Genomic DNA, 17,653 nt, shown 5'->3' on the forward strand with positions numbered 1-17,653 from the left:
CACACTTTCAAACTCATACACAGTGATGGATAAGTAAGTACTTTGGCAACTGGCTTGGTGGGTTCCAAGTGTTGCAGTCTGCCCTGAATGTAACACATAAAATTATTTGGATATTCTTCATTTGGTAATTGCTAGGTTAGTTCCAGAGTCAACAGGCCCTGAGAGATAAAGGGAGATAATGAAGTGGAAAGTATGGAATCCTAACTACAGAAAAACAATAGAACTGCAGGCTCATGTTCCCAGGTGTCCCAGGGCAAAGTGGGGTTCCACAAATGAGACTTGAGAGATCCATGAAGAGCACAGTGTTCCACTGCAACTGAAGCCTCAGGATACCTGCTTGCAGTAATAGTGGAGCAAATTGCTCCAGGTGGCTCAGGCAAACTGAGCAAAGCCATATCCTACAGGGAGTAGAGGTTTTGTTTTGCTTTTTAAAGGACTGCCATATGTCCAGAATTTCTTGGACATATCCAGGACTCCCCCGCCAAAAATAGCATCCGAATTTCCCAAAAAATAGAGTTCAACAACTTTGCCAAAAAAAAAACAAAAACAACCCTCCAGATTTTGTGTCTGGATTTTCCGTTTTTGAAATATGGCAACCCTAGCTTTTTGTTTCTTTTTTAAACCCTGCCAATATATCTTGGTAGAAAATTCCTTATCAGCCCCAAATATGAGAGTGTATGAGGTCCTAAATGTGGGGGGGGGGACCCATTCTGTCTTTACAAAATACATTTAATTAGAATGAAAGTCTGAGAACCCTTTATCCGTAACCCTGGGCTCCATCTGAAAAACCCTTTTAAGACCACAACTGTGGGCCCAAATGAAAATAATAAGAAATGTGATAAATCCTAAATATATTTAAATTTTGATTTGAAACTGGACAAGTTCTGTGAAAAGTAGGGTTAAGGTGTTAGTGATACAAAGGAAAAGCATAGGAAGGAGGTGGTGATCCTGGGACCCTGTGCTAGATTTTGCTTGTGTTTGCATTTGATGTCACTGAGGCTACAGAGAGCAAAGCAGTTTGGACTGGGCCTATGCACAAAGCTTTTCCAGTGGAGAGTAGTTTAAGAACATATAAATGAACCTTGCTGAATCTGTCTGAAGAGCTATCTCAGGTATGGGGAACCTCTTGCCTGCAAGGCTTGTGTCTCAAACCATGCCTTTCTGCCCCTTTATCCGACATCTTAAGTGATGTCATGTCTTGGCCAGGTAAACACATAGTTCTGCTCCAGTATCCTGTTTCCCAAACTGCCCAACCAGATGCCTCTGGGATACACAAAATATCCACATTGTAATACTGCCCCCACCTCCATAAGTTAGCTCTGATATGCATATAGAATGGGATTCCTCCGCATTCACCATAGTCCCTATTTATATCAGTGTCAAAGTAGCCACATGTTCTGCCTTATGGAGGATGGTCCTGTATTAGATGGAGTCCTCTATCTGAAAGGCTGTTGGGAGTTGATGGCTGGAATATTTCTGTGTATTCACAATGTATTTTTCTATTTCTTTTTTTAAGAGATGTATTGTGGTTCTTTTGTTCTGTTTTCTTTTTCTAAGTTTTGTGTGTGTGTGTGTGTATGTATGTGTTAATTTTAAACCAATAAAGATTGAATTAAAAAGAAAGAAGAAGGGGAATCTGGTCCAAGTGCTGTTAATGGATGAAGAATCATGTGGGGGAGAGGAGGGGGGAACCTTGAAGTCGTCAATCAATAGTTAGTACCTGGGCCGTAATTCTAAATATGCATATATACACAGAAGTTGGGGGGGGGGTTATGCAAATTATTAGTAGCTAATGAAACGTGATGCAAGATCAATTATCAGTTACAAATTCGAGACTGTATGGGAATTAACTGAACAGTCAGTCCTGGATAAAGTGAACCCTTTATCTGTTTGAATGAAATGTTGACTCTTTCACAGCCTCTCCACTATTTAAACAAGGTAGTGTTTAAACAGAGCACTTTCGGAATAAACATCAGGGAGGGGATGAGATTTTTAAAATGTAAGAAAGCGCTGTTAATTTCCAATCTAGTTCATATTGTACAGTGTAAGGAAGTGATGTCAATTTATAACTACCAACTTACTTGAAATGAAACGTTCAGAATCATTGTAAAGGGTGCAGTGACTGTTTCTGCTGAATAATATATTAAAACCAATATCATCCAGCTGGATCATGAAATTATATATAAACCACTGTAAGAAAATGCTGCCCAGTTCACTTGGAAATAAGTATGGGAATGAAGTCGTTTAAAAAATCTATTATTTCCCCACATTACTTCAACCCATTCTATCTGGATACTTGAGTGTTACATAAATGTAGTCCAAGATCTTGCAGTCAATTGCTGATATTGTGTTATCTAGAATAAACAGTGGTGAAAAGTTCTTCATGGGAATTCTGAATCTGGGCCAAAACACATACATAATGTTGCAACCTGATGGTGCTATTTACTTAAGGATGCCAATAAAGAAAGGTAAAGGCCCAACTCTTACTTGGTTATGGCCAAAGAAAAATCACATGTACATGTATATCAAAATAAGGCATTTTTACACCCATCTGTTTCAGTTGGACAACAGAGCACGTATAGTTCTCACTCACTAAAATTAATGGTATGTAATGGCTATTTTATGTATACCTATAAAATCTACTATATTTATAGAGATGGCAAAGTAATTACTTTTCTTGTTATCTAATTACTTGCCCTCCCCCATCACGATTTTGTAGTCACCTAGTGCTGGGTGGTTGTGATTAAAACAAAACTGACCTATTTATTCTCTCTGTTTGGGAATAAATCTGGTTGATTTTAATAAAACTTCAGTAAATATACATAGAACTGGGCCACACATCAAATTTCTGTAAGGAATACATTTTGTCTCACCAGAAAAAGTAATGTCTTGCTATGTATCTGCATACTCTTAATGTCTGACCACCACTGGATTCTTAGCACTTACTAAGCAGGAACAAGGAAGCAGATTTTCCTTTAATGTTTGAACCTTTTACCAGAGTTTGTTAACTTATCCATTCATTCATTCATTCATTATCACATGACTTTCTCCAAAGAAACTGGAAATGTGTAAGACACATCTAAACATGTCTAAATTCCTCTCAATTTAAAAAAAGTGTGAAAATTTAAATACGCTTCCGTTAGCTAAATTTGATGGTTACTTTTGAATTTTCAAACATTAGCCTTAGCTTGAACTGCCAGAAGGATTGCCTTAGTTGGCACCTTTGCAGCAGAAACTCCAGCATCACTGCAGAAAACTCCAACAGCTACTGCTTTGTAAAAGAAAAGGCATTGTTGTGTTTCCAACCCACCCACATGTTTTGTAGTAAAACAACAGAGAACTGCAAAGATTTTCCCCAACCTTCCAGCGCATGAAAAAGTGGTCAGCAGGTGCCCACACAACTTATGTGTTTTCTAAGCTCTGCTTTAAAGGTAAGAGGCCTGAGTGGAAGGGAAAGACTGAGGGCGAAGGCAGTAAACAAAACGAGGGGAAACGTTCCAACAAAACAAAACAAAAGCTAAGGTAACACGTAGTAACAAACACAACCCAGATCTCCTAATTACAGATAGGTAGCCGTGTTGGTCTGCCATAGTTAAAACAAAACAAATTCCTTCCAGTAGCACCTTAAAGACCAACTAAGTCAGTTCTTGGTATGAGCTTTCGTGTGCATGCACACTTCTTCAGATACACAGATCTCCTAAGATCTCCTAAGACACACCTCTTTATTAATGCATTGTTTCTTTAAATCCCTGCTCCTCCATGAATGGCTCCATTTGCTGATTTTCAACAGCGATGCGTTTTTCCAAGGGTTAAAGGCAGGCGACCGAGCGCGCCTGTTGGCTGAGATGCCTCCAGATAGCCAGCCTTGCGCTGGCGCTGGCAGCTCGCTCGCCCCTCCCGCCGACGACGCAAGGCCTTCCCACTTGGTGGGTGGCGCCCAGGCTGCTGCTACCGGGTTAGGTTGAGGCTCCCTGCGTGTGTCTATAACTTTGTGTTGCCGCCGCTGGTTGTTAGGAGAAGGAATGTGGAAGTCAGCAGAGCGGAGGGCGGCGGGCTGCTCGCGCGAGCTGCAGAGGCGCCCTTCGTCCCCGGCAGCAGTGGCGCCTCCTCCTCCTCCTCCTGCGCTTCTTCCAGGCAGGGGGATCATCCGCGTCGCTTTGTTTTAAAGGCTTCTTCCTCTGCCTAAGGCGAGACGAGCTGGGGGAACCGTGCTAGCAGGAGCCATGCAGCTGCAGCGACGCTGCGTCTTCCTCCTCCTGTGAATTCCGACCTGGATTTTCCGCCGTCCGAGCTCCTCGCCGCTGCTTGGAACCTGCCGCTCGCTCCTTCGTCCCTCCCTCCGCCTGCGTGACCTCCCGCTCTGCCTTTTCGCCAAGGCTTGTTTAAATGACTTGAGTGAAAGAGGGGAAACTGTCAAGATGGCAGCAGCAGGAGCGAGGAGGTGATGAGCGGGGTGGTGTGGATGCTGGAACGAAAACCTTGGCAGCCCTAAAGGACGAGGACTCCGGGCTTCTGGACCTGTTGGAAGACCGGCGATTTGACTTGTCTCGCTCTCTTTCCCTCTCTTTCCCCCACGTTGAAGATTCGGATTTTTAAAAAACCACAGCGGAGCGTGAGTTTCCCAGTGTTGTTGTTTTCCCCCTCTGCGCCCCCTTTTTGGGGTTTTTTTGCTTTTTTGTGGGTCGGGGAAGAGGAATGGAGCAGGCGCGATCGGGTGCGTTTTAAGACTTCAGTTTCCCAGCAAGGCTGTTTCGAAGTCAGCGGCGGCGAAGGACTCCTGGAGCCGAACAGAAAGCGCCCGCCAAAGCAACAAGCAAGAAGAGACTCGTGGCGCTCTCTTTATTTTTAGGCGTGCGGAGGGGGAGAGAGCCCGCGGGAAGTGGTCTCTTTAATGCATACCGCGAGATGCTATTGGAGCAATCCTGCACGGGGTGAAAGATAAACAAACACACGGGCGCGCCGCCGCGGAGATTTGCTTTCCCACTCTGCAAGGGTTGGGTGTTTTTTTTGGGGGGGGGGCTGTTTCTTGCAAAATCGGCGCTCCTCAGGATCCCGAGGAAGAGGACGCACCTGGAGCCGGCTTGACCACCTGATCGTTTCTTTTTCCCGATTGATTTTATTGGTTGTTGTTGCTGGCGGTAGGCAAGGAGAGGTGGTGGGGTGAAAAGGAGGCGGCCGGACCTTTAATGGAGCGTGGCATGTTTGTACAACCTCGCTGATCGCTGCTACTAGGAGGTGCGAGAGGAGGCGGAGGAGGAGGGACGGCCGAGGTGTGGATCGGGCTCCTCTTCCCTGACATCCCCACTTGGCAGCGGATCGGCAGGCAGGCAGGCAGAGCAGCCTCCCGAGCGGGGGAGAGGCCAAGATGGCAGAGGCGTCTCCCCCCGCCCCCTTGTCCCCCGTGGACGTGGACCTGGACCCCGAGTTCGAGCCCCAGAGCCGCCCGCGCTCCTGTACGTGGCCCCTGCAGAGGCCTGAGCTGCAGGCGAGCCCGGCCAAGCCCGCGGGGGAAGCGGGCGCCGACGCCGCCTCCATGATCCCCGAGGAGGACGACGACGTCGACGACGAGGAGCAAGGGGGCAGCTCGGCCATGGCCGTGGGAGACGCCGTCCCTAGCGGCGGCGGCGGCGAGGCGCTGGCCCCGGAGGACACGGCCCGCCTGCTGGCGCCTTTCTCGGGGCTGTCCGGCGACGGGTCCGGCCAGGGCGCCAGGGCGCCGAGCGGAGGGCAGCAGCCGCAGCAGCCGGGGGCGAGCGGGGCGGCGGCGGCGCCGAGGAAATGCTCGTCCCGCCGAAACGCGTGGGGGAACTTGTCCTACGCGGACCTGATCACTCGCGCCATCGAGAGCTCCCCGGAGAAGCGCCTCACCCTCTCGCAGATCTACGAGTGGATGGTGCGCTGCGTGCCCTACTTCAAGGATAAGGGCGACAGCAACAGCTCGGCCGGCTGGAAGGTGAGCGCGCGGCGGGCGCGGAGGAAAGTTGGTGGTCGGCCGGGCGGGTGGTTGTGCGAACGGGATCTCCGGTGTGGGTCACACGCTCTCTCCAGTCTCGTATTCCTTTCTTACTTTTCCTCAAAGTAGTGGGTCGGAATGGATCTATCTGAAGGCAAACCACCACCACCCCAACTCCATTGCAGGATATACATGATCCGCACGCGCACAATCTTCTGTGTTAATTAGTGCAGAAAAACGACCTCCCCTCAGAACGCATTGAAAGGGCGGGAAAATTCCTACTCTTTTAAAGCTCTCAAAAAACAGAACAAAAATGCCGTCGTGGTTTCTGACGGTGGAGAAAAGTGGTTCACGAGTGCTAAGGTGGGGGGGAGGGAGGAACTGGTTTTTGTTAAGTGTTACAAGTGACTTTGTGAGAGTAGGGTATACAGTATTTAACTCCGTTTTTAACCCAACAGAACTTGAGTTCTCTGACACACACTTGAACTGGTTTTTTGTGGGCAAGCCTAAATAAAGAGCTTAAAAAAGAAACCTCACAAAAACCACCACCAGACACACTTGACCCACATCATCAACTAACCCACATTTCTAGATTATAGCCTGCCGCTGGTAGGAGCTGGAGGAGATGGCCATGTGAAAAAGGTGACTGCGTGGCTATGTTCATAGAGCGCTTTCTCTCACGCAGTGCACCCCACCGTTGGGGATCTCCCCTTCTCCCCTAGGCTTCAGGCCTGGTTGGTCCCATCCATAGGGTGTGATGGGGCAATTGCAGAACAACTTTCCAAAACTAGTTCTCTGCTGTCCTCTGCAAGGGTGACCCTCAAGATGTTGTGAGGAAACATCAGCGCCTCTCTCTCAGGGATCCTGCTTCAGGACCAGTCCCTAAGGGTTCTTTCAGAGCACCTTTACTTTGCCTGGCTTAGGCTCCGATGCCAGCACCTGCTGCTGCCTAAGCTAGACCAATGTCTTCTCAGTCAAACGCGACCTGTGGTCCCCTCCTGTGTTAGCAAAGCAGGAAGCTTTTAACTTATGCCAGAAATGAGCAAGAGTATGTCAGTGGCATGCCTATTTACATGGTGGTATGGTGTGTTTGTGCTTGTTGCCCTTTATCTATATTTTCTAGTAGCCAAGACTTGTGGTTAAACTCGTAAACTGTGGAATCGGTACTGTTCAGCAGATAGGGAAGCAAAACAACCCCCTGTTTAAATCTGCCATGTGGGAGACTGTCCTTTGTTTGATGGGATTATATGCATGCAGCAGCCTCTGAACCTACTGAGCTAAAAAATAAGTGAGGACATCGCTTGCTTTTTGTATTTCTCAATATTTGTGTATTTACACTGCCACAGTCGTTTATTTTGCATTTTAAATTCCTTTCTTCAGCAAAAGACAAGACCCAAGAAATGGAAATTAAGAACACTTTTAAATAGCAAGCAATGTAAATAAGTGCATCTAGAGGGGACAGGATAGTATTTTTAAAAAGCAAACAAACCCAGAACCTCAAGATGCTAAATAGTGAAGAGTTATAGAAAGCAATATCTGTTGCTAGTGGGGTGAACTGGATAGGTATATTTTCCACATTAAATAGCCACACAGATTATGGCATTACGTTCATCGGTACGTAAAAGGCACCCCACAGCCTTTTAAATAGTGCTATACAATAACTTGAGCTAGGAATTATAACTCCTGTTTGTACTCACATACCGTCTTTTGTTGCTGGTGACATTTTAACACATAAATGGGATGTGGAACACTGGCACTTTTTGAAATGCTTCCATCTGCTAGTATTACAAATATAAACCATTCTACTTACATCACCCATGCTCCTTAGAGGTAGTTGCTTAGACAAGACAAAAGTTTTGTAATGGTCAAGGCACTATGACTTTGTATACAGAGGGTCCCAGATTTGGTCTTCAACAGCTCTAGGTAGGGGTAGGAAAGACTCCTGTCTGAAAACCTGCGCAGCTCTTGCCCGTCACTGTAGCTAGTTGGACTAATGGTCTGATTTGGTATAAGGCAGCTTGCGACCATCAGCAGCTGCTGCCAGTGACTTACAGTGGCTGGGTGTTTGAGCCCCACCAATGTCTGCACTGTAGTGGCACAGCACATGCTTTCCATTCAGAAGGTCCCAAGTTCAACCCTGGAAGGTCCTCCTGTCTCTTAAACCATGAAGTGCCAAGAATCTTAATGGTCTACAAAGGCAGCTTTCTATGCCACAGATTAATAGGATTCTGCTCCTGCACATGCTTTTTCGGAAGGAAGTACCAGTGAATGTGGGTGAAATTTGACGAATTCGTACTTAGGGTAGACCCACTGAAATCAGTGAACTTAAGTCCACTGATTTCACTGGGTCTGCTTTGAATATGACCATAACTAACAATGGATATCATCCTGTGGTTTTGTGTGTTCACTTGGGAGTAAGCCTCGTTGAACAAGATGGGACGTCTGCTCCACTGAATATGCATAGGACTCATGGCACATTGAAGCTGAGGGCACAGTTGAAGCTTATATAGGGTTTGCTGCTTGGGGGCCAGCTGCACATTATGCACAGATAATTGTGTACTGGAACTCCAGTCCTCATATTTTATTTTAATTTTCTTAAAAAGCTTCTTAGGAGGAGGCACCTGAGAGTGCTTTCCTTTGTCTTTACTGCCATTTCCCCATTCCAAAGCCTTTTCCCTGTTGGGGTTTAAAATGCTAACCTACCACATAAACTGGAATCGGCAGAGGAAGAACCATGTAAGTTGCCTTGAGCATCTTGAGGAAGGGTGGAAGAAAATAATAGTCATTTTGCCCTTTCTCCCTTCATGCCACCCAGCCACAGGCCATGGTGGATTGCCACGGGGAGAACATGCCATGCAGGATCAAACCTATCTAGTTCAGCATCCTGTTCTCACAGTGACCAACCAGGTGTCCATGAAGCCACAATGCAGGACACGAGCACAATAGCATTCTCCACATTAGTGATTCCCAGCATCTGATATTTAGAGGCATCCGGCTTATGATAATAGAAGCAATATAGACTTTATGACTAGCAGCCATTGATAGTCTCCTCCTCCATGAATTTGTCTAATACCCTTCTAAAGCCCTTTGAGTTGGTGGCTGTCACTATATCTTGTGGAAGTGAATTCCATTTTTAACTCTGTACCATGTGAAGACATATTCACTATCCCTGTGACTCTGCCAGTTTTCAACTTCACTGGATGACCCCGAGTTCTGTCCATCTTCTCTCTTTCAACTTGCAACCCCCTTTGAGTTTCTTGGAGGGAGGGTTTAATGAAAACATATTTGAGTTAAAAGTTGCTCTGAAAACCCATATCCCTCTGTCCCTCCTCTTCTCAGTTCCTGCTGAACCATTTGTTCTGTGTAAACAAAGTGCTAAGCCAGCAAAGCAAAAGATGACGATTTGCACTGGAGATGACCAGCCTTCACCCAGGGAGATGTGGATGCTATGACAGAGGCTTATTATTGCACATGGTGTACGCACCTCTATTGTCTTTGTTCACAGGTTCTGCAAGGTTTTGTAGACCTCCAAGAGCCAGCAAAACCTGTTTGACCAGAACTATTGGTAGGACAAAAGAAATGTATGTGTGCACTACGTAACCGATGATGCCTCTGTCCTACCACCCTCAACTCCCTTTGAAAAGATTGTATTTAATGCTAGTGCTTCTCAGAGTCAGCCCACTGAAATTAATTAACCTAAGTTAATCATAGCCATTAATTTCTGTGGGTCTACCCTAAGGTCTGTCCCCATACATAAACACATAAAATAGGAACACTTCATACATTACCAAATTCCTGTATTGGCAGGCATTCCTACACAACACTTTTCCCCCTACAAAGTCAACAATTTGCCTCTCCTGTGTAATAGCGATCACACCCAGTGCATCTGTACATGAAGTTAATCTGCCATGGTCATGTGGCACACCTGTGTGCACGTTAGAATTTTAGAATTGTGGAGTTGGAAAGGGACTGTGAGGGTCATCTAGTCCAACCCCGTGCAATGCAGGAATTCTTTTGCCCGACATGGGACACAGCTCAGATATTAAGAGATGCACACTGTACCGACTGAGTTATGTTATTTCCTTCATGAATGTGCCTATTGAGTATTTTGTAATTTATGGTGAAGTGGCCCTGAGTTTTTTTACACAGTTGAAGAAGCGTAGCAAGAAAATATTTTCTTTCATATTTAATATGTGATTGTTTTCACATGAAAAAATATATATACAGGTAATAAATATGGAAAGAAGGTGTTGATACAACACAGATCCATAGCAGATTTATTTTCTATTACAGTGGCCAATAATAAATGTCGTGACTTTTTGCATTTGCTCAAATGTTGCCTATTGTACTTGCCTGATGCAGATCCCACGTACAAAGATTTTATACAGCTACAGTATCCGTCTCAGAGGCATGAATGAGTCCATGCATTCAGAATTCTATTAAATTTACAATGAAACTGTTTTCATCTTAAATATTTTCATTTGATGGGAATAAAACAGAATGTAGGCTGTTCAGTGGAATCAAGTCATTTGGAAGTTAGTTAGGCACCACAAGGTTTCTATTAGTAACCTTTTCATGTGTCCCAATTTCTCTGTAGGACACACCAGTAGAAACTTAAATACAAATGAAGGGCTTTCAGTCGTCGTGAACTGAGCATGGAAGGATCTCATAATTCAATACTAGTAATAATAAATAATGTCCAGCAGTTTAAAACAAGGGAGTGGTTATGTCATAAAATACACATGTATTTTTGCATCATGTGCTGCATTTCCAAGAGTTACCATAAATGCACCATAAAAATGCCAGGTGGGATGTCAGTTGTTGCTCTTCTGACAGAGCCTGCGTCGTTAGCAGATGTAGTTGTTTGGAGTCCAATCTCTAGTGCCCAAAGCCTTTTAAGCTGCTGCCTTAAGAAAACTTTCGTATCAAATGGGCTACAGAGGATCGGTTAAAACAACAACATGTAGCAACATGGAGGACTGTACTGAATTTATGCTCATTGATTTCAATAGCAGCATACTCTAGGCCATGCAGCAAAGTGCTTACATTAATTAGATTGCTAAGCATAGTTGAAACATTTCTAACCATTTATAATTTTAATTTGATATTGATTTCATTTATGAGCAGCCTTAACTGGTACTTTGAGCTAATTAAAATGTTAAAAACTTGGATCCCTGGATACCTGGTGATATGTTAGTTCAGAAATTTTGCAATAACCTCTAACATGACCTTACAGGAAGAGGAGACCAAACTAGACCTGTGAAATCTTGTTTCTTTTTAGGGAACTTGGGCAGGCCGAAATAGATGCTACTATCTTTTATCCGCGAGGCATTTTCTCATATAATAGAAATGAATTATGAACTGCCCATGGGAAAGTACTGGAAAGCCTTCTTTAAAAAACATTAATTTTCTTACCTTTATATCCTGCCTTCTGTCTGTCATGGACTCAAAGTGGTGTAGATGTGGTTCTCAGACGATTGCCCTCCAGGTACTGGTCATATTCAAACCTTCAGCACAGTGTTGGCCTTGTGTGCCTTGCTTCAGAGTAATCTGAGTAGCTTCCCTGGTTTATGTAGAACAATGGAGAAACAAGTATTCGTTTAGACTTGTACCTCCATGGGTCAGAGCTGATCACACAAACATGATGGCTATGGCAGAGAAAGTTGGGGACCTTACAGCTAGGTTTTTTTAGTTGCTGTTTTTTCTAGATTCTGTACTCTTAGCTTGGACTTAGTTTTAAAAATCAAATTATTAAGCAGATTCATTGCACTGAGAATGTTTATGTACTACTTCAGAAGTGCACCACTTTGAAGTTCTCTGTGTTGAAAAGGACACATCTTAATGATTTGGAACATTTTTTACTTGGAGTGTGTGAGATACTAGTATACAACAAACAGACTGTTCTATCCCCACCCCAAAAAAATCCTTTTATGGGTTTAAAAAAGGATAATGATAATCAATGATACAAATAAATAGACTGTCGTCTTGTAATGTGTAAATAACAAAATCGCACAATAAATTTGCAGAAATATATAAGGCATCTGGTTCCATTACTAGTGGTCTGTACTGAGGAATTTGCAGGTGACATGTCTATCATGCAGCAGTTTGGGTGAAGGTGAATTCATTGTCTGGTCCATACCTAAGCTTACAGTGCATCAAGCTACTTACTTTTGAAAGACATAGAATTGCCGCATTTTATATTTGACCATATGTGGTTGTTGTTACATAGTGCTGCATATATAACAAAGCATTGCAATAAGTAACAGTAGTAGCTATAACCAATAGGAGAGGCAAATTGCAGTGCATCTCCCAGTGCTTCCGTGTGTGTGTGTGTCTTGTATTAACTCTGTGGTCCATTTTAAAAGTTACATCCTTCATATGGGGATTGTAACATTTGTGAGCTGTTTAGCATGTGGGACACCACCACCAACAACAACTATTACTTACACTTTATAGCGTCCAAATACCTGAAGTGTCTGGGCTGTTTGCTAAGATTAAAATAAGTAAGATGCTATAATAAAGTAACCAGCACAATATCATTATAATAACTGTAACATCTGCATACAATCAGAAAAACCACATAAAACCAGCACAGCAAACATACAAAGCGGTAAAACCATCAACAAAATTTACTAAGTGCCAGAAATCTAAAATGCACTGAAAATGCACATTAAAAGGCCTGGGAGAATGGCACACACACACCTGGAGAAAGGCCAATAGGTGAAGAATTATTTGCGACACAGCTGCATGTTTCTGATTGGCTCTGTCATATGACTCTCCCTGTTCCTACATTATGGCTTCTGTGAGGAGTTACTGCCAGGTGGAATAATTTTTGGTGGCCTCCACCAACAGCCACCATCTTCCTTGATGGTATGCAGTTGAAAGTAATTGGCAGGATCCAATTAATGACACTTTTCAGAGGACACTTGCACAAGGACTTCCGCTCACCCCCCACCCACCCAATTGGCCCAGGACAGAACATTGCACAGGGCAAGGAGCAGGGTGGTTATTTCACCTGGCAAGCTAAATAGGTCTAGGGTTATCATTCCTACCATTTGCTTGTCTGGAAATGTAGTAATAACCACAGGAAACAATATGTTGTTGTTGTTTAGTCGTGTCCGAATCTTCGTGACCCCATGGTCCAGAGCACGCCAGGCACTCCTGTCTTCCACTGCCTCCTACAGTTTGGTCAAATTCATTTTAGTAGCTTCGAGGACGCAGGAAACAATATACTTGGTGCTAATCAGTTACTGTCTAAATAGCATATGGCTACAAGTATGGGACCTGAAAGCATTTGTATACATGTAACGGCTTTGTTTATGGCAGGTATTTGTCTTCTCACTTACACATTAGTTGCAGAATGAAGAAATTATAAATAAAGAATACATCAAACCAAGAGAAAAGGTTGATGTTGGATTTTGGCACATGCATTATGTGCATACAATAAACCAGTTTCCTATGACTTCCCTGTGAGAGCATAATACAGCACACTTCTGTAATAGAGGCATCTTCAGGAGTTGATGATCTGTGCAAGTACAGAAAGTATGAGCAGATTGCACTAGCACTACTGTATCTGTGTATATGAATATACCTAAAGCTTCTCTCAGTGGGTCACAGAGTCCAATTCTTACCATAGGGCAAGCACCCCTGACAGATATCATATTAAACAGATATCATGCCTGCTTTCACACTGGGCATTTACTGTGAAGTAGCTATTCTTTGTTACTTTCTTTTTATGAGGCATCTCAGTAATGGTGTGGTCAAAACATGCTCCTTCCATATTTTATTGTTTAGTTTCTAGGTCCCCCCCCCCGAAAGCTTAGACAACCCCACTTTTTAACACAGTGGAACAGTTGCTCAACTTCTCCAGTTGTAGATGACCCATTGTGCAGCTGTTCTGTGGGTTCAGGACCAGTTATGGCCTGCATAGATTACGGAAGGAGTGGGAAACCTTTGGCTGTCCAGACTCCAACTCCCATCAGCCCCAGTCAGCACACCCAGTTGCTAGGGATGATGGGAGCTGTAGTTCAACAACTAGAAGCACTGGGTTATGGTAGAGACATTTCCTTCATTGTAGTTCCTCTCTCCCCTTTAGGAATCAACTCTCTTTAATTTTTCCCTGTTCATTTCTTTTTTTCTATTTCTTTTTCTCATTCTAAAGGGCAGCTGAGGGTGGGAGGATAGAAATCAATCCTTTGTCCTCATCAATTCTTGAGGTTGGGAGAATGGGGGTTACCCACATGGCTACAGAATGTTATTTGGATTCCAGAGGCCTGGAAATTATAAGTTGCCACTCCACTGGCATTGGAGTGGTAATTATTTGCTTCTAAATAACCCATGTTTGGAAGCACCTCACCTGTCGTAGAGGGAGATTTATTTGTTACATTTTCAAATGCCTGCTTAGGAGAAGGCATCTACTTCCTGCTTTGCTAGTGCAAGGTTGTAGATCATACCATTATGCTGTTATAGGCAAGGATCCAAAACATTTGGCTTGTCTCAGTAACTAACTGTCATTTGTGTTTGCCACCAATCCTTTCCCTCCCGTAAGTCTTCAGCACAGGCTAGAGGTTTTGGGGATGAGTGTATGCATGCATGTATGTATGTTCATATATCCCATAAGACACTGGACTCTGACATGCTCCAAAGCTCAGGGTCACTCTTCTGCATATGTCAGAGGATACAGAGGGAGGAAAGGTTCTCTTAAGGAGGGTGAAGTCTTGTACTGTGCTGAGCTTTTCTGTGCCAAAGCTTAGCTGGACATACAAGATCCATGCAATTTGTGAAGAACTCGAAGAAGGGAATTGTCTTAGGGAGAGCTTGAAGATACTTCCTGCCATTGATAGATCCCATGCTGATGTCATTGTTTGAGGAATCTGGTTAAAGCCTATTGCTTATATCTGTTATTTATGCAGGACAAAATGAGTTTGCTCCAGTGTAATGGGGATAAAGATGGGTGCAGCATGTTCTCTTTTCCTTAAGCAATGTCGTTGTTGTTTTATTTTATATGGCAGAAGCATGGGCTCCTTAGATGAGTTTTTGTAGGCATGGAACATGAAGCGAGAAATGGCTAGTCAGCTTTGATTAGTATTAAATTACATTTCTTCTAACATAATTAAGATTTTGCCAGTTTCTTCAGCAGCAGGCCTATTTTTTCCTTCTGTTCTCCCATACCCTGGTAGAATGTTATCTAACCTAGCATTAAGCACAGCAATACGATACAGTAAATATCTCCAGATCCTTCATACCGTCTACGTTTTAATAAACATATGTGCAAGCTATTTTAACACTCACCTACACATTTCCAAGCCGTCCCACAGTGATTTATTTATATGACTCAGTATCTGCACACTCCTTTGAATAGCTGATGAGGGTGAAGGAAAAAAAGACTGTAGCTTCTGGTTCTAAAAGATCCAAGGGTTTGAGAACGGAAGGGCTGAACATTCTTGCTTTATGTGGAAATGAATGTTCTGGGAACGTTTTCCCTTTTGGTAATTTTGTCAAGTCGTCTTATTTAAGGTGACGCTTCAGCTTATTTCCATGCAATTTTTGCCATTCTCACTGTTGTTTCCTTAATCAAGGTTTCTCAGTTGCTGTAACTCATAACAAAGCTCTGGAAGAGAGAGGGGAACATTCCTGCGTGAATTACTCCAAAAATAACTTGGGTAGAATGGTTTTTACCCCAAAATAACTTGGGTAATATTTGTGTGAGAATGGAAAGAAGCAGCTGAATGGTAAAGGTAGTAAGCAGACAGCAATCTGCCTTAAGGAGAACTGATGGATATTTCAGAAGTCAACAAAGTAGTAGTAGTAATAATAGTATATACAAGAAGCTTGCTTTTTATAACTGACAAGGGGCAGAGAAGCACTCTTTCTTAGTCTAATTTCTCTGCATGCATGCATGCATGCATGTGCGCGCACACCCACACCCACCCACCCACCCACCCACACCCCAATCGATCAGGATTGGAGGGAGGAGCTTCCTTTAACTGGTCCTTATCACAGCTTGAGTTCTAAAGACAAACTATTCAACCACTATTAGGCAGAGTGCTGCATTGCAAAAAAAAAAAAAAAAAAGTTTCATTAAACAAGCACATCTGTAGTTGTCTTTATTAACCTGATTTAAGTTAATAACTGCTGCTGTCAGGAGGCAATATTTATTCCTCACTATCTAATATTGATCACTTCCCTATAACCAAGAGTGCCAGCCACTTTCATATGACACAGAAATCAGAAAATTTCCTGAAAAAGCTTTAAGTACTGTGTGCATCACCCGGGTAATTCTATTTCCACCCCCATCTCCAACTTGATGGAAAACAGTATTTGGTCTTTTCTACATGAACAGGGCACCATGTATATTCTAACCCTGTAAAGTCGGTGGAGTTTCTTTATATACAGTTGAATAAACAAGCAGATCATTTGCTTTATTTTGTTTTATATCAGAAGCCTAATTATTCTATACATTATTTATCGTCCCTGTTTGAGACAAAGACTGCTGGTATATTTAGGTGTGTGTGTATTAAAGCTTCTGTTTCAAAAAAGCGACACCATGCAACAATAATTCGAATGCAACTTGCATCTTGCTTAACATAATAAATAATATATCCTTAATGGCTTTGGGTGGTTCCCCCATTTGTCAATAAACATATAGATGTTAAGGACTTGACGGGCTGCTCATCAAATCTGCAGATGACACCAAACTAGGAGGGGTGCAATGCTGCTGGGATTCAAAATGACCTTAACCGATTGGAGAACTAGGCCAAAACTAACAAAATGAATTTCAATAGGGACAAATGTACGGTTCTACACTTAGGAAGAACCAGCTGCACAAATATACTTGCTTGCCAGTAGTACATGTGAAAATGATCTAGGGGTCTTAGTAGAGCACAAACTTAACATGAGTCAACAGTGTGATGCAGCGGCAAAAAACACACACTACTGCTCTTCTAGGCTACATCAACAGAAGTATAGTGTCCTGATCAAGGGAAGTAATAGTTCCACTCCATTCTGGCTTTGTTTGACCACACCTGGAGTACTGTGTTCAGTTCTGGGCACCACAATTTAAGAAGAATATTGACAAGCTTGAATGTGTGCAGAGGGCAAACAAGATAATCAAGGGTCTGGAAACGAAGCCTTGTGAGGAACAGTCGAGGGAATTGGGTAATGTTTAGCTTGGTAAAGAGGAGGCTGAGAGGAGATATGTTAGCCGTCTTCCAAAATCTAAAGAGCTGTCACATGGAGGGAGGAGCAAGTTTGTTTTCTCCTCTGGAGGCTAGGACCCGAACCAATAGAACCAAGGTACATGAAATGAGATTCTGACTAAATATCAGGAAGAACTTTCTGACTGTAAGAGCTGTTCATCAGTGGAGCAGACTCCTAGAAGAGGTGGTGGACTGTCTGTCCTTGGAGGTTTTTAAGCAGAGGTTCGACAATCATCTGTGATGGATGCTTTAGTTGAGATTCCTGCATTGCAAGGGGTTGGATTAGATGTCCTGTGGGGTCCCTTCCAAGCCTACAATTTTATGATTCTAGTTTGGTTCTGTGAATTGGGCCTTCCCTTTCATTCCACTTACCATTTTCAGCTACCAGGGGAAAAAGCTGGTTTGGTCATTTGTGTGTGAAAATGGAATATAACATTGGCTGTGGACTTTTGCTCTGACTTTATCAATACACTTTAATGCATTCTTGGCTTTAGTTCTTCCA

General features: G+C 43.4%; 1 protein-coding gene across 3 annotated transcripts in view; it reads left to right on the forward strand.

Moving 5' to 3' along the window:
- Window positions 1–3,726: 3,726 nt before the first annotated feature.
- Window positions 3,727–17,653, forward strand: part of FOXO3 (forkhead box O3) — a 118,521-nt gene continuing 104,594 nt past the window's right edge. The window contains exon 1 of one of the 3 annotated variants that reach the window (XM_081857057.1): window positions 3,727–5,953. In XM_081857057.1, coding sequence (XP_081713183.1) covers window positions 5,366–5,953 — 588 coding nt within the window. In that variant the 5' untranslated portion in view covers window positions 3,727–5,365. The remainder of the gene's footprint in view (window positions 5,954–17,653) is intronic. The other 2 variants (XR_014155151.1, XM_081857056.1) reach the window with 2 other exon arrangements.

The sequence above is a fragment of the Podarcis erhardii genome (genome assembly GCF_964252035.2).
Source record: "Podarcis erhardii genome assembly, chromosome: 3".
Classification (NCBI taxonomy): Eukaryota; Metazoa; Chordata; class Lepidosauria; order Squamata; family Lacertidae; genus Podarcis; species Podarcis erhardii.